Below are 25,903 nucleotides of genomic sequence, written 5' to 3' on the forward strand. Positions count from 1 at the left end.
TTTTGCGGACCGCACATCGCCGGCACTCTCATAGAAAATGCCTTTTCTTGTCTGCAATTGCGGACAAGAATAGGACCGCACATTCTGGCCCTATTGAAAATGAATGGGTACGGAACGGATGCGGACCCATTTAGCAGACATGTAAATGGACCCTAAACGTGCTGCAGATCACCCGATAAACGAATGAAACGTGAAACACCTCAATCTTCGTTCCCAGGAAGCAGATCATCCTGTCTAAACACTCTGCTGCCCAGGAGTAATGATTTTTTATGGGGACGAGCGATGGCAGCTGCAATCCCTCGTCCTCCCACTGTGGAGGTGATCACTGCATGTAAAGGCAGCAGTCTCCTTCACAGAACGAGCAGCCGACTGTCGGGAAGGAAAGCTTCCGTCCTGACAATCGGCTTCTCCTCGATGTGTAAATGCACCATTACGATTGTCTGGAAGGAAGCGTTCCTTTCTGACAGTCGGCTACTAGTTAGTGAAGGAGACTGCTGCATTTACATGCAGAGATCACCTCCACAGTATGAGGACGAGGGATTGCTGCTGCCATTGCTCATCCCCTTACAAAATCACTATTTGGCTTTGATTAGACAGCACGATCTGCCGCCTGCATAAAAGATGTGATTGGCTTGGCTCGTTCGTTGGATAATTGGTGGCACTTTTAGGCCCCTTGCAGACGAGCGTGATGCGTTCAGTGAAAAATGTTTGATTTCGCAAGCAAGTTCATTCAGTTTTGTATGGGATTGTGTTCAGTTTTTATCTCTCGCACGGGTGCAATGCAGTTTAATGCGTTTTGCACGCACGTGATATAAAACTGAAGGTATACAAACAACATCTCTTAGCAACCATCCGTGAAAAACGCATCACATCCGCACTTGCTTGTGATTTTTTACACAGCCCCATTCACTTCTATGGGGCCTGCGTTGCGTGAAAAACGCACAATATAGAACATGCTGCGATTTTTTTCCACTCGGCGCACAAGTGATGCGTGAAAACCAACGCTTATGTACACAGACCCATTGAAATTAATGGGTCCGGATTCAGTGCGGGCGCAATCTATTCACATCACGCATTGCACCCACGCGGAATACTCGCTCGTGTGAAGGGGCCTTACACAGACAGGTGATTATCTTGGCGACCCTCGACCGGATGAAGGCTACTTTCACATCAGCCTTTTGGCTTTCCAGTTTTGAGATCTGGCAGAGAATCTGAAAACCGGGCCAAAAACTGTTCAGTTTTGTCCCCGTTCATTCTCAATGGGGAGAGAACCGATCAGGGTGCATCGGTTCCGTTTTGTGTCCGGGCTGCGAAACGGAATGAAAATCAATGTAAGACAACGGTGCCGGATCCCGTTTTTTCATTACCAAACAGATCTGTCCCCCATTGACTTGGGCCTCAGGCACACAAACGTATTTTGTGTCCGTTCCGTGTTTATTTTTTTTTGCGGCTAGGATGTGGACCCATTCATTTTCAATGGGTCCGCAAAAAATGCACACAGAACACCATGTGCTGTTCGCATCCGTATGTCCGTTCTGTAGTCCCGTAAAAAGAATAGAACGTGTCCTATTCTTGTCCGTTTTAGGCAATGTTGCAATGGATCCGCAAAAAAACGGATGGCATACGGATGTCATCCGTTTTTTTGTTTGTTTTTGCAGATTGCAAAACACATATGGTCGTGTGCATGAGGCCTTACAGTGATTTTAATGCCCAATCTGTTTCTTTTCTTTTCAATACCTTTTGATTAAATGTAATGTTCTTTAGTTTTCTTCCTACATTTTTGTCTCTTTATTTGTTCAGTGGTTGAGACTTATTTTGAACCTGTTTATAACCCGTTATTTCCACCTGGCTGCAGCCACAATCCTAATATAACTCAAGGCTTGCTAGAAGTTCTCTGAAAATAAATGTCCTTGTTTGCCTCTGTAGTGTTTAGAGGGAATGTTTCATGTCAATCTCTTACTAGTTAGGGGGGAACTAAACTCTCCTTGGGGAGAGAGCACCTTAATCAGTGTGAGGAGGCTTATAGGCCATACATGCTCCTCTGCCCCTCATCCCTTCCCTCCCAGAATGCCAATCACCCCGAAACTGCTGTCTGCAGATGAGGTGCTGGCTAAGGGCTCTTTCACACTTGCGTTGTCCGGATCCGTCGTGCACTCTATTTGCCGGAGGTGCCCGCCGGATCCGGAAAAACGCAAGTGAACTGAAAGCATTTGAAGACGGATCCGTCTTCAAAATGCGTTCAGTGTTACTATGGCAGCCAGGACGCTATTAAAGTCCTGGCTGCCATAGTAGTAGTGGGGAGCGGGGGAGCGGTATACTTACCGTCCGTGCGGCTCCCGGGGCGCTCCAGAATGACGTCAGAGCGCCCCATGCGCATGGATGACGTGATCCATGCGATCACATGATCCATGCGCTTGGGGCGCCCTGACGTCACTCTGAAGCGCCCCGGGAGCCGCACGGACGGTAAGTATACTGCTCCCCCGCTCCCCACTACACTTTACCATGGCTGCCAGGACTTTAGCGTCCCGGCAGCCATGGTAACCATTCGGAAAAAGCTAAAGGTCGGATCCGGCAATGCGCCGAAACGACGTTTAGCTTAAGGCCGGATCCGGATTAATGCCTTTCAATGGGCATTAATTACGGATCCGGCCTTGCGGCAAGTATTCAGGATTTTTGGCCGGAGCAAAAAGCGCAGCATGCTGCGGTATTTTCTCCAGCCAAAAAACGTTCCTTTCCGGAACTGAAGACATCCTGATGCATCCTGAACGGATTTCTCTCCATTCAGAATGCATTAGGATAATCCTGATCAGGATTCTTCCGGCATAGAGCCCCGACGACGGAACTCTATGCCGGAAGACAAGAACGCAGGTGTGAAAGGGCCCTTACTTAATCATGTCTCAAGGCTTATTTTAAGAGCTGAACACTGACTTATAGGATAGATACATCTGGTGGCATTGGAGGCAGAGCTTGTTAAGAGCTCATTTGCTTCCCTTCCCTCCCAATCTCTTACTATACATGGTGTATACACAGCGGCAAATCTGTCAGCAACTACAACCCCCCCCCCCCCCCAAAAAAAAGGTGGAGAATACATCACCACATACCTTACATCCAGGGACATCTCCTGTCATGTAGATCTTCTCTTTCCTCTTCTCCTCCGTTAGACCGCCATGACAAATTCTTTCAGCCGCATCTCGTCTCTATAGAGTTTGTAACACAGACACGTTAGATTTCTCAGTTCTAACATCAACCTTCCCATCCTGGTGTCCCCACAGTGTCATCCTGCTGCCACCCCCAATACTGTGCCAATTGTGCCACCCAATGTCCCAAGTACTATACTGCTGAAAAAAATAGTGACCCTAATAGACATAATTGGGGTCATTTATCAAACTGGATTTCCAAAAGAGCTGTCAAAAATGAAAGGTGGAATCTGATTGGCTGCTATGGGCAACTAAGCCAGTTCTACTTGACACCAGTTTGATACATTTCCCCAAATCTCCCTATAGTGTCCACAGCAGCTATAATGTCCTCGAGAGTGCCCCCAGTAATAATAATAACACCCTATATTGTGCTCCACGTAATAATCCCTGTAAAATGTCCCCAAAAATAATAGAATTTCCCTAACACTAATCCCCCCCCCCCCATAGTAATTTTCCCCACACAGTACTTTCCACTACAATGCCCCATATAGTAGTTTTCCCCCACACTGCCCCACCACAGCCCCATATAGTAATTTGTCCCCACATAGTAATCCCTCCCTTTAATAATGGGCGTTTGGGTCGGTGTTGGGCCCGGGGCTGCCGACGTGAACGTCCCTATTATAATCCAATCCGCCACTGATGACATATAAAACATTTTTTTTTTATTCTGTGACAATGGAAGCTTTCACATTCTGGATTAAAAAAAATCTGACCCATTTAAATTTTTTTTTTTTTTTTTTCAGGGACAGAGTGGCAGTCACAAATCAGTCCTGTTTTTATGGACTTTTCAGAAATTTCTGAACGGTTAGCAAACCCTGTGCGGTACGGCACGTCATCGCTGCAGCAGTGTAAACAGAGACCAATGTGGGCTTAAAAAAAAAAAAGTAGAAGTTCTCTCCCCGTGACATGCATTTTACCAGAAGTGACCAGTCATTTCGTTTTGCAGTGTTATTTGCAGCATGTATGCGGTTTTTAGCCCTCTCTGCACTGTGGGTGGGTCTGCGCCTGACGACATTACCGCACATGTAAGTGCAGTCGCGGGTGGAGTCAACTGCCTGCTCTGCACCTGTCTCATCCTCCTCCATAGTGGACCCTGCCCGTCGCATGCGCAGTTTCTGACAGTAGCGTCGGAGTACTAGACGCCCCTCCTCCAGCTGCGTCTGATTGGTTGTTTAGTCTGTCATTCAAGCACTTGTCAGGCGGGAGAGCTGAGCTGTTACCTGATTGACTGGTCTTTACTGGGAGCAGCAGGCCTGGCATTAGTGGGAGGCTGTGTGTACATAAAATGCACATTGTAGTTACAGTATACCTAACCCTGAGCCGCCCTGGACTCGGGTGCCCGCACGCAGACAGGCACGGCAGCACCTGCCTGTATAGCTGACAGTCTGACACCTTGGCATGCCACTGGGGGGGGGGGGTCATATTACAGGGGGCCTTATAATACAGGAGTGCTTATTACTGCAGGAGGGCATTAGAACTACAGTGGGCACTGCAAGGGACGCTTATAAATACTGGGGCTACTACAGGGGGCATAACTGCTGGGGACACTATAGGGGTCTTTATTGCTACCCTATGGAGAAATCCTGCAAAAAATGATTTTCTCTGTGGGTTTTTAATCCATCGCAATGTCAATTTATGCTGCGCCTTTCTAACTATTCACTGCAAGAGTTGAAGGCAGAATAGTATCTGCTGCAGTGCTGGCAGCAATGCCACCGCAAGAACCAGCTCAGCTTAGGCGTTATTTGCGTCAGCGGTTTTGTTCCCGAATCGGTGCAGATTTTCTAACCCTATATTCTGCCGCACCAACATTTCAATCCTAAATTGTGGGGCGTTTTAAGCCAAACACTGTTGCCAAAGCTATGGGTCCATACTGCTCTTTATATGCTTTCAAATATACATGGAGATATTTATTCACACAGTCGCCTGTGCCCAGGCTCTGAGGAATCGCAGGGTCCTCTCCTGGCTTTGCTGTGTGCCCAGGCTCTGAGGAATCACAGGGTCCTCTCCTGGCTTTGCTGTGTGCCCAGGCTCTGAGGAATCGCAGGGTCCTCTCCTGGCTTTGCTGTGTGCCCAGGCTCTGAGGAATCGCAGGGTCCTCTCCTGGCTTTGCTGTGTGCCCAGGCTCTGAGGAATCACAGGGTCCTCTCCTGGCTTTGCTGTGTGCCCAGGCTCTGAGGAATCGCAGGGTCCTCTCCTGGCTTTGCTGTGTGCCCAGGCTCTGAGGAATCGCAGGGTCCTCTCCTGGCTTTGCTGTGTGCCCAGGCTCTGAGGAATCGCAGGGTCCTCTCCTGGCTTTGCTGTGTGCCCAGGCTCTGAGGAATCGCAGGGTCCTCTCCTGGCTTTGCTGTGTGCCTGGGCTCTTTAACCCTTTGTTGTGTGAATAGCCTGTGTCAAGTTGTTATCCACCATCCTGGCATCAGCTTCACATATGAGGTAAGTGTTGGCATGGTTGACGGAGCAGGAAGGAGATTTTTCCACGGCCAATTTAATCTTTCTGCTGAGTAATAATCAATTGATTAATTTTTATTTATTTTTTTTTGCACTGAAGGGAACAAGGTGTTCTGGAAAGTGTGGACATTGTGATGACTGGGGCTGTGCAAACTGTTGGTTTTTTTTCCCTGCGCATGTCCTTGTTAGGTTCTAAAGTGAACCTACTGGTTTGAAAATTTCTAAAACAAAAAAAAAAACACAAAGCACACCAAAAACCATGATTATAATGCATGCAAATCTTTATTGGGAACTAAAAACAATTCAAACCAGAACAGGAGATCCTCAACCTGGTATAGAGGGGAATCTCCACACGTGGCAAAGTCATAGGTCAAACAATTGCCGAGAATAGGCAGTTATGTCAATGGCTGTCCGTGCCGTTCCGCGGACTGCAAAACACAACGGTTGTGTGCATGAGGCCTTAGGGAGAGTAACAGACACAGATAGGTACGGATCCCACCTCTGGGTCCCGCACCTATTTCCAGAATGGGTAACTATATATATATATATATATATATATATATATATATATATATATATATATATATATATTGCTCAAAAAAATAAAGGGAACACAAAAATAACACATCCTAGATCTGAGTTAATTAAATATTCTTCTGAAATACTTTGGATTTGGAGTCACCCTCAAAATTAAAGTGGAAAAACACACTACAGGCTGATCCAACTTTGATGTAATGTCCTTAAAACAAGTCAAAATGAGGCTCAGTAGTGTGTGTGGCCTCCACTTGCCTGTATGGCCTCCCTACAACGCCTGTGCATGCTCCTGATGAGGTGGCGGACGATCTCCTGAGGGATCTCCTCCCAGACCTGGACTAAAGCATCTGCCAACTCCTGGACAGTCTGTGGTACAACGTGACGTTGGTGGATAGAGCGAGACATGATGTCCCAGATGTGCTCAATTGGATTCAGGTCTGGGGAACGGGCGGGCCAGTCCATAGCATCAATGCCTTCGTCTTGCAGGAACTGCTGACACACTTCAGCCACATGAGGTCTAGCATTGTCTTGCATTAGGAGGAACCCAGGGCCAACCGCACCAGCATATGGTCTCACAAGGGGTCTGAGGATCTCATCTCGGTACCTAATGGCAGTCAGGCTACCTCTGGCGAGCACATGGAGGGCTGTGCGGCCCTCCAAAGAAATGCCACCCCACACCATTACTGACCCAATGCCAAACCGGTCATGCTGGAGGATGTTGCAGGCAGCAGAATGTTCTTCACGGCGTCTCCAGACTCTGTCACGTCTGTCACATGTGCTCAGTGTGAACCTGCTTTCATCTGTGAAGAGCACAGGGCGCCAGTGGCGAATTTGTCAATCTTGGTGTTCTCTGGCAAATGCCAAACGTCCTGCACGGTGTTGGGCTGTAAGCACAACCCCCACCTGTGAACGTCGGGCCCTCATATCACCCTCATGGAGTCTGTTTCTGACCGTTTGAGCAGACACATGCACATTTGTGGCCTGCTGGAGGTCATTTTGCAGGGCTCTGGCAGTGCTCCTCCTGTTCCTCCTTGCACAAAGGCAGAGGTAGCGGTCCTGCTGCTGGGTTGTTGCCCTCCTACGGCCTCCTCCACGTCTCCTGATGTACTGGCCTGTCAACTGGTAGCGCCTCCATGCTCTGGACACTACGCTGACAGACACAGCAAACCTTCTTGCCACAGCTCGCATTGATGTGCCATCCTGGATAAGCTGCACTACCTGAGCCACTTGTGTGGGTTGTAGACTCCGTCTCATGCTACCACTAGAGTGAAAGCACCGCCAGCATTCAAAAGTGACCAAAACATCAGCCAGGAAGCATAGGAACTGAGAAGTGGTCTGTGATCACCACCTGCAGAACCACTTCTTTATTGGGGGTGTCTTGCTAATTGCCTATAATTTCCACCTGTTGTCTATCCCATTTTCACAACAGCATGTGAAATTGATTGTCACTCAGTGTTGCTTCCTAAGTGGACAGTTTGATTTCACAGAAGTGTGATTGACTTGGAGTTACATTGTGTTGTTTAAGTGTTCCCTTTATTTTTTTGAGCAGTGTATATCTGTTTAAAAGGGTTCCCCTAATGATACAACCCCCAGGACTCCCACCGATCAGCTCTTCGAGAAGGCATCAGGGCTCCTATGAGATCTGCTTCGGCCTTCTCGCAGCTCACCAAGCACAGCGCCGCACATTGTATAGTGGCAGTGCTTGGTATCACAACCCGGCCCCATTCACTTCTATGGGACTGAGTTGTGGCTGGGCCAGGTGACCGATGAACGTGATGTCATGTGGTTTAGGAAAAGCAGAGAGAAGGCTGCAGCATTACTGTGAGCACCAGTGCATTCGCAAACAGCTGATTGGCGGGGGTCCTGGGTGTCGGACCACCGATCTGATACTGATGACCTTTCCAGAGGATAGTTCCTCAGTATTTAAGTCTCAGAAAACCAGATAGTAATACATCCTTTTTTTCTGATTACAGATATCTTTATTCTATTACCTGAACATGATTATGGGGGCGGCCATCTTGTCTGAGCTGTCCTTAACAGCATTTAGAAATCCTTAAAGGGAGTCTGTCACCACATTTGGGCATATTAGACTGATCAAATAGTGTTATATGTGCCACCCAGAACTTAAAAACGGTACCTTTGTTGTGGAAAACGGACTTTTCTTTTAGCCAAAAATGAACTTTGAACATTATGTTAATGAGCCCTCTCAAGTGCCCAGGGCGGCGTCTCAATCCTCCGAGCCCCAGGCAGCACCTCCTCAACGGCTCATAACCCCGCCCTCCGTGTGCCTCTGCCCGCCCGTTTACTCCCCTCCTCTGTCCTTTTCCACTGCAGCTGCGCGGTCAAATTCGTAGCGGGCGCATGCGCAGTAGGTATTGCGATGCCCTGCCAGGAGCGGGCAGGGCATTGCGCATGCGCCCGTTACGAATTTGACCGCGCAGCTGCAGTGGAAAAGGACAGAGGAGGGGAGTAAACGGGCGGGCAGAGGCACACGGAGGGCGGGGTTATGAGCCGTTGAGGAGGTGCTGCCTGGGGCTCGGAGGATTGAGACGCCGCCCTGGGCACTTGAGAGGGCTCATTAACATAATGTTCAAAGTTCATTTTTGGCTAAAAGAAAAGTCCGTTTTCCACAACAAAGGTACCGTTTTTAAGTTCTGGGTGGCACATATAACACTATTTGATCAGTCTAATATGCCCAAATGTGGTGACAGACTCCCTTTAAGAAAATTGCTTTAGTGCAGCCCCATGGGCCATAGACACAATGGTCAGGAGGGGACCTCATTGACTTCTATGGGAGAGTTTTCTGGGCATGCTCTGTGACCTGTGCAGAGGTCATTGTACAAGGAAAGAATAGATAAGCTCTGATAATCGCCTATTGAGAATGGTGGATCTTGTCTTATCTATACACAGAGGTGATAACATTACAGGCAGGATTAAAATGACAGATAAGCAGATAACTGCAGTAAAGTGACCTGTACAGACCAAGAAGTGGCAAAAACTGCAGGATTTTATAGTTTTTGTTTAACTATTGTTACTGTACGCCCTGTGTATTTCTGATCACCGGCGGGCGGTGATCGGAAGCCGGTGCCTGCTCAAATCATTGAGCAGGCACCTCGGCTAAATGCGCGGTGGGATCGCCGCAAACCGCAGGTCAATTCAGACCTGCGGTTTGCGGCTTTTACCTATTGCGGGGGCGGCGGTGCCATCGGGTCCCCATGGGGCTGTAGGGGGGGACCCGATGGCATGGAAGGCAGCGCGATGCCTAAGGAAGGCATCGCGCTGCCTTCCGGTGACAAGCCTGTGAGATCCAGCCCCCTGGATCTCACAGGCCGGAAGCTGTATGAGTAATACACACAGTATTACTCATACAGCCAATGCATTCCAATACAGAAGTATTGGAATGCATTGTAAAGGATTAGACCCCCAAAAGTTCAAGTCCCAAAGTGGGACAAAAAAAAAAGTGAAAAAAATTAAGTTGAAAAAATTAAGTTTTCCCCCCCAAAAAATTAAGTTTCAAATAAAAATAAACAAAAACATCATTTTCCCCAAATAAAGTAAAAAAGAAAATTGTAAAAAATAAGGGGGGGGGGGGGAGTATACATATTGGGTATCGACTGGCTCTATAAACATATCACATGACCTAACCCCCTCAGATGAATACCGTAAAAAATAAAAACTGTTCTAAATAAACCATTTTTTTGTCACCTTACATCACAAAAAGTGTAATAGCAAGCAATCAAAAAGTCACACGCACCCCAAAATAGTGCCAATAAAACCGTCATCTCATCCCGCAAAAAATCATACCCTACCCAAGGTAATCGCCCAAAAACTGAAAAAATTATGGCTCTCAGACTATGGAAACACTAAAACATGATTATTATTTTTTTGCTTCAAAAATTAAATCATTGTGTAAAACTTACATAAATTTAAAAAGAAAAGTATACATATTAGGTATCGCCGCGTCCGTGACAACCTGGTCTATAAAAATACCACATGATCTAACCTGTCAGATGAATTAGTAATAGTAACACAATTTGGTAATCCGCATTTATCGGATTGCCATCTATGTTACCATCTATGTTACCATTGGGGGGTAGGTGTGCTGTGTGTGACCACATTGACTTTTTTGTATTATTGTATGTAGCATACACATGATTATAGGTTACTTTGGGTGAACTTACAGCTCTCCCATTATTATGCAGCTTTATACCCAATGTCTGTGACCCCCTTTTCCCTGTTAGTCCGGTATATGTGAGGGAGGTTGATTTTGGGCGCACCACCACCCCCTTTACTTTGTGCCTTTTTATGTTATATTTATTGTCATTTAATGTGTCTTTTTAATAAACTACATATATTTTATGTGTGCTCTCTTATTCTATATGGGGTTATTGTTTTGTTTTTTTTTTGGTTGGCTAACTACAGAATCGGGGCCATAAATATTGAGTTTTGTTTGGCTGTTAACCCTTGCTTTGTAAAAGTAAAAAAAAAAAATTTAAATGGAAAATCTGCCAAAAAAGGGAAATTTTGAAATTGTATCTCTATTTTCCATTATTTCTTGTGGAACACCTAAAGGGTTAACAACGTTTGTAAAATCAGTTTTGAATACCTTGAGGGTGTAGTTTCTAGAATGGGGTAATTTTTGGGTGGTTTCTATTATGTAAGCCTCGCAAAGTGACTTCAGACCTGAACTAGTCCCTAAAAATTGGGTTTTGAAAAATTTGAAGATTTGCTTCTAAACTTCTAAGCCGTGTAGTTGTAACATCCCCAAAAAATAAAATATTATTCCCAAAATGATCCAAACATGAAGTAGACATATGGGGAATGTAAAGTAATAACTATTTTTGGAGGTATTACTATGTATTATAGAAGTAGAGAAATTGAAACTTGGAAATTTGCTATTTTTTACAAATTTTTGGTAAATTTGGTAATTTTTTTTAATAAATAAAAATGATTATTTTTTATCTTCATTTTATCAGTGTCATGAAGTACAATATGTGACGAAAAAACAATCTCAGAATGGCCTGGATAAGTCAAAGCGTTTTAAAGTTATCACCACTTAAAGTGACACTGGTCAGATTTGCAAAAAATGGCCAAGTCCTTAAGGAGGACCTTTCACCGATCCTGACATTGGGAACTAAGTATCATGACATATACAGCGGCGCCCAGGGATCTCGCTGCACTTACTATGATCCCTGGGCGCCGCCGCTGTATATGTCATGATACTTAGTTCCCAATGTCAGGATCGGTGAAAGGTCCTCTTTAAGGTGAAAAAATGACCTGTGTCCTAAAGGGGTTAAGCATCTCCCCCCTGATCTCTGGAGGAGGGTGTTGTACTGGAGACTGGAATGATCTGTGACTCTTCTCTGTGAATGGACTCCCATTCATTAGAGCTGCCATAAAGCGCACACACAATCTGTACTGACTACACACGATATAAAGGAAGGAGATGTGTGGTTTCATATGGCCATTCCCATGGAAGGTTTTATAGATCAGTAAATTGCTCAAAAATTTGTATCTAATAAAAGTACAAGACATTCCCTTTAAGGGAAATCTGTTATAACGACCATGGACTATTTCTGGTGTCTGAAGTAATACAGCTAAGGAGTCCAGATTGCTGTTTTATTTTCCTAGACTGTCTGCAGTTAAGCCTGCACTTAGTACATAGACGGGAGCACTGTGCATGCGCACAGGAGGCCTCTCCATTCTGTTAGTGCAGCAGAATGGACTGAGTACCTCCGCAGCTTTGAGCACTGACAATGCGGAACAGGGGCAGTAGAAATAAAATAGAAAAAGGTGTGCACTACTACACATAAATTACTGCCAATAATATTCTACAATTGTGGTGACAGATTCCCTTTAAATGTATGTAATGGCACCTCTGAGTCATGGATGGGATCATGAATGGATGGGAGTGATGGTGTGACATTTGTAGTGAATCCAAGTACATTCTTTAGAACCTTTTAGGGAATATAATTTTTAAAGAATCGTCTCTAAATTTTCTCTCTTTCTATTCCAGATTTTGCACGACCCTAAGACGTTTCCTGTTTACCTCTGAGCTGAGACCTTTTATATGCACTTTATCACTGCCTGTGCCACCTTGCTAACCCTGAGCCATCACTGTGCCCACTGAAGGACTGGCAGCAGGAGACCCTGCGTATTTCTTGGAATGTTTCAGAAGCTCAACAGCATGTTTATGAGAGATGTCAGCAATGTCTTAATTCAGGATCCAGAACTCGGTGAAAAAGAGGATGATGAATGGATTGTGGTAGACTTTATAGGTAAGACTGTGATAGGAGACCCTCAGCTTGTCTGACCTGTTGTGTAGGGTAAGTATAGTGAACCAGATTGGATGCAGTTGTACTAACACACTAGTAAGTGATCACCTTCTGACCTCTGTAATGACCCTTTCTCACACCATGCTTCTGGCAGGTGATAATTCCTGCAGACTGCTGTAAATGTACTGTGACTGGATGTCAGCTGCAATGGTTGGAATCGGAGCTAACTGATCCTGACCATTGAACCCCTTAGGCTGAGTTCACACGGGCGAGTATTCCGCGCGGGTGCAATGCGGGAGGTGAACGCATTGCACCCGCACTGAATCTGGACCCATTCATTTCTATGGGGCTGTGCACATGAGCTGTGATTTTCACCCATCACTTATGCATTGCGTGAAAATCGCGGCATGCTCTATATTGTGCGTTTTCCACGCAACGCAGGCCCCATAGAAGTTAATGTGGCTGCGTGAAAATTGCAAGCAAGTGCGGATGCGGTGCGATTTTCACGCACGGTTGCTAGGAGACGATCGGGATGGAGACCCGATCATTATTATTTTCCCTTATAACATGGTTATAAGGGAAAATAATAGCATTCTGAATACAGAATGCATTGTACGATCGCGCTGGAGGGGTTAAAAAAATAAATAAAATAAATAAATAATTTAACTCCCCTTAATCCACTTGATCGCGCAGCCCGGCTTCTCTTCTGTCTTCATCTTAGCTGTGTGCAGGAAAAGGACCTGTGGTGACGTCACTCCGGTCATCACATGATCCATCACCATGGTAAAAGATCATGTGATGACCGGAGTGATGTCACCACAGGTCCTTTTCCTGCACACAGCTAAGATGAAGACAGAAGAGATGCCAGGCTGCGCGATCAAGTGGATTAAGGCGAGTTAAATAATGTGAAAAAATGTGAAGAAGTTCGGGTTTGGGTACCAAACATGCCGATTTTTCTCACACGCGTGCAAAACGCATTACAATGTTTTGCACTCGCGCGGAAAAATCGCGCATGTTCCCGCAACGCACCCACACCTTTTCCCGCAACGCCCGTGGGAACTCAGCCTTAGGGTGCTTTCACACTTGCGGCAGAGGATTCAGGCATGCGGTTCCATCGCCTGAACTGCCTGCCGGATCCGGCAATCATGACAAACGGATGGCATTCGTCTGACAAATGCATAGAAATACCGGCTCCGTCTCTCCGGTGTCAACCGAATAAACGAATCCGGTATTTTTTATTTATTCCGTTTTGCCGGAACACTTAATTCCGGATCCGGCACTAATACATTTCAATGGAAATGAATGCCGTATCAGGTGTTCAGGATTTTGGCTGGAGAGAAAACTTCAGCATGCTGCAGTATTTTCTCTGGGCCAAAAAACGTAAGCGGGACTGAACTGATGCATCCTGAACGGATTGCTCTCCATTCAGAATGCATTAGGATAAAACTGACCCATTCATTCTCTATGGGGACTGAATGGATCTTCTGGTCTGCAGCTCCGGAAAAAAATAGAGCATGTCCTATTCTTGTCCGCAATTGCAGACAAGAATAGGGATCTCTATGGGGGTGCCGGCCGGGTGTATTGCGGATCCACAATGCACCACGGAACGGACGTGTGAATGGACCGTATACGGAACCATTCATTTCAATGGATCCGCAAAAAAAAAACTTAAGGTACTCCGTATGCCTTCTGTTTCTGCATTTCCGTTTTTCCGTTCGAAGATAGAACATGTCCTATTATTGTCTGCATAACTGACAAGGCTAGTACTGTTCTATCAGGGGCCAGCTGTTCCGTTCCGCAAAAAACTGAATGCACACGGACGTCATCCGTATTTTTTGCAGATCCCTTTTTTGCAGACCGCAAAATACTGAAACAGCCATACGGTCGTGTGCAAGAGGCCTAACAGTTATACATTGTGGGGCACATTTATGAGCCCCAATGAGCCACTTTGTTATCCAAAATGGTGCCTTTTAGAAATACGTGTCGTCCTACACAAAAATAAACCCTGCTACGTTGATGAAAGAACTGAACCGTTATCATGAATTTTGGAGATGATAAAAAGAAAAAATGATCCACATGCGTAAGTCCTATTGGGGTATATGGATGACGTGGAGGTGTGTACCCTGCTCAGGCCTCGTCTTCATCCTCCAAAGCAAAGGGCCACTCCGGTGGATTCAGATCAATCATGTATGTAAACAAGCCATGCGTCTAGCTCTAGAATAGGATTCCATGCAAACATCTGCCAGCTAAAAAGTTTATTAAAAAGTGTAGTCCAAATGTGGCAAGACTTGAAAGTACTCTAATGCTTCTTTTAGGGTACTTTCACCCTAGGTGCGGCACCTGAGGGGTTAATTGTGCGGATCACAGCCCCTTGTAAGAGATCGGGTGCTGCCAGGCAGCAGGGGGCAGTCATGTACACAGTTCTTAGTATATTCCAACTTGAAGCGTCCCCATCACTATGGGAACACCTCTGTTAGAACATACTGTCGGATCTGAGTTTTCACGAAGTGAAAACTCAGATCTGAAAAAGCTTTTATGCAGACGGATCTGCGGATCCGTCTGTGTGAAAGTAGCCTACGGACACGGATCACGGACGACAATCTTGTGTGCATCCGTGTTTTTTCACTGACCCATTGACTTGAATGGGTCCGTGAACCGTTGTCTGTCAAAAAAATAGGACAGGTCTTATTTTTTTGACGGACAGGACAGCGGATCACGGACGCGGATGAACAACGGTGCATTTTCCGATGGTATATTCTAACATAGAGGCGTTCCCATGGTGATGGGGACGCTTCAAGTTAAAATATACCATCGGATTGGAGAAAACTCCGATCCGATGGTATAATAGGGACTCCTGACTTTACATTGAAAGTCAATGGGGGACGGATCCGTTTGCAATTGCACCATATTGTGTCAACGTCAAACAGATCCGTCCCCATTGACTTGCATTGTAAAGTCAGGACGGATCCGTTTGGCTCCGCACGGCCAGGCGGACACCAAAACGACTTTTTTTTTTTACTTTCCTTCATGTCTGGTGATCCTCCAAAAATCACGGAACAACGGAACCCCGTTTTGCGGACCGTGAAAAAATACTGTCGTGTGCATGAGGCCTAAGTCTTAACGGATCCGCTTCCGGAAAAAAAAAGATATCCGTTTGCAGACGGATTTCCGGATCCGGCAGGCAGTTCCGGCAACGCAACTGTCTGCCGGATTCTAACAACGCTAGTGTGGAAGTACCCTGATCCGTTGCAAATACTTCCAGTGCAACAGGAGTTACGGAAACTTAAAGGGGCTTCCCATGAATAAATACTATACAACTTTTATAGTCTTTTTGGAATCATTTTTAAAAAATGCCTCTGCGTGTAGAAATTCCTGTGGCAAACTTGTTATGGTGTGATTTATGAAAAAATAAAAAAAATAACAAAGTCACCGCTTTATCTACACGCAGGATGTTCCATGTGATCTAATCAACCCCTTTAATCAAGCATCCTCAGAATATTATTTTTACGTTCACGCCCTAACGTAAGGTTTCTTTCTCTTTTTTTTTTTGTTTTTTGTTCCCTCTTGTTCCGTTTCCATTGCAGTTAATAACTGCACTACAGAACCAGAAGAAGCCTCTACCTTTGAAGAAATCGACTACGCAAATGAAGAACCCTTCATGAATTATGCACCAGGTGCCTTTGAACAGTTTGAAGATACGATTGACTCTTGTTACGTCCATTTCGAACCGTGTCCTTTGGAGGAGAGTTGGTTTGTCACTCCCCCGCCATGTTTTACCGCCGGAGAGTTGGCCACTATGGAGGTGGGGATGAGCCCATTGGAGAACCTTCTCATTGAACACCCGAGCATGTCTGTCTATGGTGTGCACAATCTTTGCAGTAAGCCGACCAGCACAATGGATTCAGAAAGCCACAACTCAAGTTCTTTAAGGCAAGATATATATCGACAAAAGGTTCTCCTTTGGAGATGGGTGCTTTCCTGCTGGTTTTATTACCCTTTGGTATCGACTGAGGGTAAAAATACAAAGAATTTGATCTGTTTTCACTGTAGCCGCAGGCCTGATCAGTCTTCATAGGGCTTACCTGGAGGAATATAATTAATTTTGAGGGAATCGAGCTTCGGGTCATAGATCCGAAGTCTATTTCATTCTAACACTTCGTTTTAATGCTATACAGGGAACCGTCTCTTTGTAAAGCATTAAACTGTATTGTCTCCACTGAGGCAAAACTTGTTTCATCCAAAGTCGCCCGAGACTTCGATGAATGAATTCGGCATTCATTTCTATATCTTTAAAAGCATTTTCAAATTCAGAATCAGAAGTCTAGTTTGGGACCGGCTGGTTCCTCGGTACCAAACCTGACTTCGGATTGCTAATTTGAGATGTTTTTAACCCCTTCCCGACACCTACTGTGGATGCCCCAGTGACACTGAAAACCATGGAAGAAGAAAAAAAAAATTGGTGTCCTCCAAAAGGCCTTTCAATAATCTCCTGGGGGACATATTATGTGCCAAAAATGAATTAAAATAGAAGTAAAAAAATAATAATAAAATATACAAATAAAAATTATTATTATTTTTAAATGCAGTCACTAACAGAAACCGTCACCATAGTCGCCCCTTTTGCACAAATCTATATATGTTACATATGAAAATGATCGTCCTAAAATAGTCAGTTTTAATATTTAAGAAATCTATAATTAAAGAAAATATATACTTTTTAATAATAATTAGCGGTTTTCCTCCAAATTAAGCTTAAAAAAGGGGAAAAAAATCTCTAAGAAAACATTCAGTGTCAAGTTAAAAAAAATAAATCGCTAAAATTATTTTGGTAGTCGGACAAATAAAAAGGCTACGGTCACTGAACCACCACGTGCACAAAATCACAAGTTGCCTGGACATTCAGGCCTTTTTGGGCCCGGTCATGAAAGGGTTAAAGATGCAGAAATGAAAACTGAATTCATTCACCGAAGTCTCGCACAACTTCAGATGAAGTGAACTTTGCCTCAACTGAGACAATACATTTTATTGCTGTACGGAGACAGGTCTCAGACAGCATCAAAAACAAAGTGTTAGAGCGAATCGAAGCACTAAATATAATTCACTTTCTTTGAGAAAAAGGAAATCCAGAAGTCTAAGTATCAGCCGAAGCCTGGTCGCTGTGCAGAGCATACTGTAATCTTCCAGGTTGACTTTTAGCAGTTGTGGCCTCTTGTCCTAAAGAGGTTTTCTAGGATTTTACCATCGATAGCCATTCCTTCACTTTAATGGGAGCTGTGCTGCAGTAACTACCTCTGTCCTGTACACCGTGGATGGAGCGGTGTAGTTATGGCTTCTGGCTCTGGAGCTACTGCAGATAAGTTGATTGGGGGTGCAGGTCAGATATTGATGGCCTACCCTGAGGATAAGGCCGCATGCACACGGCCGTTGAGCGGCCGTGGCCGTATTGCTGGTAGGCAATCCACGACTGCCGGCAGTGTGCACCCCGCATCACAAATGCGGACCCATTCACTTGGAACGGAGTCACGGAACACCGGAAGCACTACGGAGTGCTTCCGTGGGGTTTCTTTCCATTGTTCCACACCGCAAAAAAATATGACATGTCATATGTTTTTGCGGTGCGGACAGACCACGGACCCATTCAAGTCCAATGGGTCCGGCCCGCTGCACGGATGTTGCCCGTGAATTGTGGTCTCCAATGCACGGAACAGCTGCACAACGCCTGTGTGCATGCGGCCTAAGCCATCAATAGTAAAATCCTGGTTGACCCTTTTTAAAGAAGTATTCCCGTTGTAACAACTGATCCTCTTTCTATATCCTTTTTGATCCACTATGCATGTCCTCCACTCTTAGACTGCTGGAGATAGCAAAACAATTGTAATCGGCTATCTCTGATAACTCCATAGACCTGAACAGACCAGTAGTGTGCATGCGTGTCCACAACCCCATTCAAATGTGGAAACGTGGACTTGTTCTCGTGATAGGTGGGTCCCAGCAGTCTAACCCCTGCCGATCACTCACTTATCAGACAGAAAATAAGTTGTTGCGATGGGAGAACCCCATTTAGTGTTTGGCCAAAACCACTGACGGGTGAAGTGAATAACTTTCTCTCGTGACAATGACAACCTCTAAGGGGTGGGATATATTAGACAGCAAGTGAGCGGTCACTTCTTGATGTTGATTTGTTGGAAACCGTGTAAGGATCTGAGCGACTTTAACAAAAATTGAATTGTGATGGATAGACAACTGGATCAGAGTCATCTCCAAAATGGCAAATCTTGTGGGGTGGAGAATGCAGTGGTTGGAACCTACCAAAAGTAGTTCAAGGAGGGACAACCAGTGACCAGGTCATGGGCTTCCTGTTCTCATGAAGGCTAGCCCGTCTAGCCTATAACATAGAATAGTTACTGTAGTGCTGAACAGTCCCTGCAGACTGTGATAGAAAGATGTCCGAACACCTAGCATCACAGCTCGCTGCAGACCGGTCAGGTGCCTCTGCTGACCCTGTCCACTGCCAAATACACCTACAAAGGGGATGTGAGCACCAGAACTGAACCGTAGAGTAAAAGGTGACCTAGTCACACTTTGGTTTGTGGAACGTGACAGAGTTCAAGGTCACATCTCTTGACATACAGCACTTAACCCCTTAAGGACACAGCCTTATTTCACCTTAAGGACCAGGCCATTTTTGCAAATCTGACCACTGTCAGATGCCGTACCGGTACGTCATGTGTCCTGAAGAGGTTAAAGGGGTTGGCCCATCTCGCACGTTGGTGACATATTGCTAGGATATGCCACCAATGTCTGATAGCTGTGAGTCCCAAGTACTGACTCTGCTATTTCTGTCAGCTCCTTAGAAGTGAATGGAACAGTTGGTGCTCTTGCGTGGTGCGCTTCCCATTTATCCCTATTGGACTTCCGAAAATAGCCGCCTGCGCCACTCGTCTATTTTAGGCAATCCCATAGAAATTAATGGAGGGTGGCTGTGCGTGCACAGTCTGCACTCGTTCACTTTGTGAGCTCCGTTCTAGAAATAGGTGTGGGTCCCACCTCTCACACCAATCGGACATTGGTGGCGTATCCTAGCGAGAAACCCTTTAAATGAGCTCCTGTTAACATATTGGTGCTAGATACCACAGAACACGATGAGGTATTGTGGCGTTCATTCCTCTATGGGTCAAAGAGGCTTTGGTAGCATGAGGGGTTTACATAATGTTAATGTAATACTATGGCTGATCAAATTTTGGGGGGTGGGGTGGGGGTGTCCCGGGCAGCATTTGACCCACATAGAACCTGTACATGAAAACAGTTCTCGGCAAAGCACTTGACGTAGCAGTTCAATTTAAAAAAAAAAAAAAAAAGTATTCATTTGTTCCAGGCTTTGGGTGGTTATTGCCATAACTTTTACATTAAATTTTTTTATTTATTTTTTCTTAAATATTTTCCAGGTTGGATCCAGGTCATAAAAGCGTCGCTCAGCATGTACGTTGTTACGTTGCAACCCTTTCTGCTCGCGCAGCTTGTCTGGACCTGACAAAGACAATTCAACTCTCCAAATTGTCAAAGCACCAAATGGAGAGATCTCTTCTTAACCGAAAGAGCCTTAGACGCCAAAACCACATTCGAGGATGCCACTCGCGCCAGGTCAAGCACAGCGGGAGGATTGTTCACCAGCCTTGCCAGCGTCGGTACAATTATTAAGAGAATGCCTGATGGTTTCCTTCCTTTCCTCCAGCCCACAAATGATTTCCCCTCCTCTGGAGTCCATGTTATGTAGTGTGGGAGCACGGGTCTCCAGTGAGTGCACGCAGATCTCGGTGCAGCGTCTTTTGTAGCTTTTTTTTTTTTTTTCCCCTCGTTTCTTTTTTCCTTTTTCTTTCTCGTCTTACATTTCAAATTAAATTAACACCATGTCAGTAAAGATGGATAGTTACAATCTACTCAAAAAAAATCTAATCGGGTTGAGAATCATTTTTATTTTTTATTTTTGCCGTTGGCACCATCACGTTGGCATGGTTAGGCCCAAGCTATACTTGGGGTTGACTGTCACACTGCCACTCCTGCAACTTGAGCACGAATACTAACTGTGGTCTCCCAAAAATGTCATTATGCAACTAGAAGACTATATAACCTGGTCTGAGCCACGGCCATCCTCTTGGCAGGAAACCAAAAATATGCATTTTAATATGTAGAGGAAAAAAAATGAAAACTTGTACTGTCTTCTCTCTGGTAAATGAAGAGGGCTGCATTACACCTCCCATTATGGAGATGTAACCAATACCAGCGAAGAATGGTTTTCAGGCTTCCACCGATGACCAAACTGTTAATTCTGAAACCACCATGGCATTTTTTTTAATCATTTTTATTTCTAAACTTTTGGCTTTTTACTTGTTGGGCATTGCATAGGAATCCATATGTAGCAATGAGATGTAAGGTATTCTAAAACGAAGACATTACTTTGGCTTTTTTTTTTTTTTTTTTACTACTTGTGACTGTTTACTAACTTTGTTATTTTATGACTGCTTATTTTATGTCTGCCCTCAACTGGTAAGGGCATTTAGCAGGTGCGGATGATATCCCATGTGCTGGACTTTGATGGGTGAACAGAGCAATTTATCAAAGACCTGCGTTTTATGCCAGTCTTTAATATCCCCCTTGCACCTCCGGAGGATGCGCTTAATTTCTGATGAGGCACTGGGCTTATCCTAAATTAGGTGCATCCTCTGTCAGTCCATGCACCTAAACTGAAACCTACGCCTGCTCATAGCTGACATAGATTTCAGTCATGTATGCCAGAAAACTGGTGTAAAACTATGATAAATGTGCTGGGGCCCTGCACCACATGCCACTCCCGCCATGCCCCGTGCAGTGACATTTCAAAAGTTGCAAATGTTTTTTTTTTTTTTTTTGTTGTTTTTAAACCAGAAAACTGGCATAAGGGGTGTGTGACAAATTCCCCCCCCCCCCCATATTGATGCAGATTGTCCAGGAACGGCTGGCAGACAAAGCTTCTCTCCGTTGTGCCCCACTATTCTTATTAACTCTTCATGAGCATATTGTACATGCACTTGTTTAAAGGGACACTTCCATAAGATAGGGTTTTTTTGTTTGTTTGTTTTTATTAATCTGAATAGCCATAAAAAAATGTGGCTACTTTTTTTTTATTTTTGCCACTACTGTGCCATTTGAAAATTAAATACAAAATACTGTCCTCCTGCAGCAGTCAGCACAGAGCTAAAAGTCCTGCAGGGAACAACAGAATAATGTTAGTTTTTGACTCTGCGGCAGAGATGGGTATATCTGCACGGTAATCCTCGTAGTTAGGCCTCATGCACACGACCGTTGTTTTTTGCGTCCGCAAATTGTGCGTCCGCTAAAAAAAACGGATGCGGCATCAGTTTTTTTTTTGGAGGATCCGATTTTTTTTCCACAGATCCCTTGTAATAAATGCCTAACCTTGTCCGCAAATGTGAAAAAAGTAGGACATGCACTATTTTTTTGCTGAAGGGAAACGCGGACAACGGAGGCGGAACACAAACTGATGAACTATCAGGATTTTTTTGCTGACCCATTAAAATGAATGGGTCCCCATCCTATCCGCAGAAAAAACGGAACGGAGGCCGAGAAAAACAACTGTCGTGTGCATGAGGCCTTAGTAGGTGGAGGAGTGGAATGGCTGACAGAATGACGGCTTCTATTGCTAGGACTTAATGAACATGGAAACAGGAGTAATGCATCGATCAGTATAATCCATGACTGGGATAACATGGGGGGAGGTGTGGTGCTCTCACTCCTCCCTGGTCTGATGGAGAAAGGCAAGTGAGACTCTCTGCTATGCTAAGGGTTAAATACAGCCCCACTCCTGTCCAGGGGTTGTGCCTGTTAGTGTAGCTCCGCTCCATTGTGAATGGGGGTGAGCTGTAATACCACACACAACCTGTTGATGGGTGTGGTGCTGTTTTTGGAACAAGGTATCTATCTTTAGTCCTGGACACCCCCTTTAAAAAAAACAAACAAACACCCACCCATTTAAAAAACAAACAAAAAAGAAAATACGTTGAATAGTCGATGGAAGCGTCCCTTTAAAGTGAACCAGTCTCATGATGGGTGCACATAAGGCCATGCCATTTAAGTGTTAACAGGACCTATGTGAATAATTTAAAGGGACTATGACCTGATTTATAGTACTTAGTACATGCTCGCAGTTTTATAGTATCCTTTAAAGCAGGGATGCCCAACCTGCAGCCCTCCAGTTGTTTCAAAACTACAACTCCCACCATGCCTATGCTGTATGCAGTCGAGGCGTGCTGGGAGTTGTAGTTTTGCAAAAGCGGGAGGGCTGCAGGTTTGGGCATCCCTGCTTTAAAGCCATTCTATGAGAGACCTTCATTCTGCATGGTAACTTGTGGAGTATAATGACCAGTGCAAGAGGGCATCACACCCCAGTAGAAACCAGTATGAGTGTTTCATCAGATTCACGCTGACTTCTTCTATCGGAGTGCAGTTACTGGCAGCCGTGGCCTTGCCGTCACTATGGGTCACACTTCTTGTAACGGTTTGCCAGACCGTATCTCTTGTCAACCCTGGTCCGACTCATGCCGAGTTTTAGCTTCTTTAAGTACCAATTGCCTTTTAGTAGCCTTATGCAGTTAGTGGTCTCTGGGGGCACAGGCGCCTCCCTGGAGTTCACTGAAACGTACTAAACCAATATTATAACTGTTTTAGGTCATTTGGGAAAATATATACGGTATATTTTCTCTGTCAATGATCTACTTGATCCATTTTGTAATTGTTCCTCTGTGTCTACATTGATAATGGATTAAATATGTATATGTCATACAATATTGCAAAAGGAAAACAAAAGTGGCATTTCCTTCACTCATTGCCTTACTACTTGTGTAGCCATTGGCATCATGTGCACATAAGAATGGAGGCAAAGTATTTTGTCGTTGAGGGAGAATTCCCACAAAGGACAGTATGTATGGGCTTAGGCCATTACAGGGGTGTTCTGGATCCCCTAGAAATAATAGATCAGTGGGCGTCCCCGGGGTAAGACCTCCGCTGAGAAAGATTGCCACCCAATATGAACAGAGTGACGGATCAAGCATGTGCACGACTACTCAATTCATCTCTATGGGACCTGCCAGAAATAGAGTACAGCACTCGGCTACCTCCAGCAGTCCCATAGAGATGAATGGAGCGGCAGTGCACGCGCTCGACCTGCTGCTCCGTCAGGACATGGGAATGGGCTCCCTGTTCCTGGGATCAGCGGGGGTTCCATAGGTTAGACCCCCAATGATCATCTCATTATCACTTATCCCATTTAATTTGGGGTCTTTTGCATGCAGCCGTCCTGACCTCAGTAATTGCCCCCACAATGACCAGTGCCGTGGGTGTCGTGAATCTAATACTAAACTCTACTGTTGTACCTGACGGTGACTGTGCTGTATAGGCACTGTGGTGTATAAGGTGGCCATACACGTCGAGTGAACTTTAAGATTTTGGAGTCCCCAGCTGAACATCTAAAGTACATGGGGGAGTCCTGACGCCTTCCCCTTCCCCCAAAATGAGAACACCTGCTGAGCTTGTGGGGGTTCGGGAGGGATAGCGGTCAGAGGAATGGTACTGTCCTGTGGCTACCTGCGGTGTATGGCCGCCTTTAGGTACGCTGGACAGTAGGGTAATTTAAACAGCAGAAAATGGTCACCTGAAACTTAGCGCTTCAGGTTCTCGTTCAGGTGTGCCAAAACACTGACGCTACAGTCATGCAGCTGTGGTGTGTGTGTGATCCCACGCTTGGGTCTCATGCCCGTCTATTCCCAAATACCCCACAATATGGTGGCAACGCTTGCAGAGTCTGCATTAGAAATAGATTGCAGCATGCTGTGTATCGGACACAGTTTTCTCGTAAAAGCAGCGATTTTCCAAGCGCTGTGTTCAATGGGACCTCACGCAGAACGCGGCATACAATACGGTTGTGTTATGAAAGCGCTTGTGTGCATGAGGCCTTAGTCTTACGGCTTGTTGAGCGCATAACTCCCAGCGAGCCGCAGACCTTTCACCAAGGCAAGTCGTTCCAGAGATGAAGGGTTTATAAAGTGTCCCAGTATTAGAAGAATAGGAAGGTGTTGTATTTATGGTTCTTTCTTTATATGTCCTATATACTTTATGATATTCCTAGCGGCGTCCTGTAATATGCAGTTGTGTGCACTCCAGCTGTTGGGAAACTACGACTCTCAGCATGCCCCGACAGTGGCAGACAATCAAAGCATGCTGGGAGTTGCAGCTTCAAAACAGTTGGAAGGCACCGATGTAGATGAATCTCTGTCCGTGTGCATTGGTATCTGGTCGTGGGAATAAAGGGTCTGCAGGAAATGCATGTGCGGTCAGGTATGTAGGCAACATCATTGTTGTTGGTCTTCAGAAATATATATAATATAATTTTTTTTTATTAAAGGGGTTGTGCACGTTTGGGGGGAGGGGGGGTGTTTCTGGGCAGACCAATGCAGGGAAGCATACCTACCTGCTTCCTGACGCTGGCACACGGCTCTGCACTGCTGGATGTAAACCAATTGCCACATGTCGCAAGGGGAGCAGGTCTGCGCTGCAGTCAGTGATTGGCTGCGGCGGCATCAATTCAGAAGTTTACATTCAGGGACCCAAGCAGGGCAGCAGAGGCCGGAGATCTATAGGCCTACATACCATGGTCCTCTAACATAAATGTTAATGGTAGGATTGCGGAATTGGCCATACACGTATGATGGCCGTGGGCTTATAGAGCACCTGTCCGCCCGATGAAGGCCTCAGTGGGAGGAGAGGGAAGCAAGGCACTGCCAGAGGCTTCTGACAGAGGCTTATTTCCTAGGAGAATCTAACATCCTCACTCCTTCCCTACATCGGCCTCTGGACGGTCAGGAGGCTCCCGCTCTGATATGGATCAACGGGATGGTTATAATCTATGGAGGAAGAAGGTAATGGCGCCAATAGAAGGATCTGCCGCTTGATTCGGGGAGGAAATCTTAGTGAAAGATAGAGAATTATGCAAACTAGTGCAAGGGGAAATGAAGCAGCGACTGATGGCAGCCAGACTCCCGATATATACTGCTGCGGGGCGAGGAGTCTGATATGAAGGGGATATCTGTTACTAGTCCCTTCTCCATGATGTTGCTGCCATAAATATGGCTGACTTTCCGGGATGAGCCTTGTTCTTGGCTTGTCATTGTTGCCAGTACCAACCAATCACAGCACAGCTTTAATTATTTTTTTGTAGTGCTGTTGAATCCTAAAAGCTGCGCTGTGATTGGTTGATATGATTTTACAGTTTGACGTTTCTTTATATACCCCAATTCCAGATCCTTGTCGTCAGTTACTATGTCTATAATATTGTTTTATTTTCGGAACTGTTCTCAGGGTTAAAGGAGTTTTCCAGACTAAATTACTGATGACTTATCC

The 25,903-nt window shown here is 45.3% G+C and overlaps 1 protein-coding gene across 2 annotated transcripts in view; it reads left to right on the forward strand.

The window, feature by feature from the left end:
• TP53INP1 (tumor protein p53 inducible nuclear protein 1) overlaps positions 1–21,763 on the forward strand; it is a 33,059-nt gene extending 11,296 nt beyond the window's left edge. For both annotated transcript variants that reach the window (XM_040432747.1, XM_040432748.1), the window contains exons 2-4: positions 12,196–12,457; positions 16,039–16,384; positions 19,900–21,763. In XM_040432747.1, coding sequence (XP_040288681.1) covers positions 12,346–12,457; positions 16,039–16,384; positions 19,900–20,152 — 711 coding nt within the window. In that variant the 5' untranslated portion in view covers positions 12,196–12,345 and the 3' untranslated portion in view covers positions 20,153–21,763. The remainder of the gene's footprint in view (positions 1–12,195; positions 12,458–16,038; positions 16,385–19,899) is intronic.
• Positions 21,764–25,903: the final 4,140 nt, after the last annotated feature.

This window comes from Bufo bufo, chromosome 5, assembly GCF_905171765.1.
Source record: "Bufo bufo chromosome 5, aBufBuf1.1, whole genome shotgun sequence".
Classification (NCBI taxonomy): Eukaryota; Metazoa; Chordata; class Amphibia; order Anura; family Bufonidae; genus Bufo; species Bufo bufo.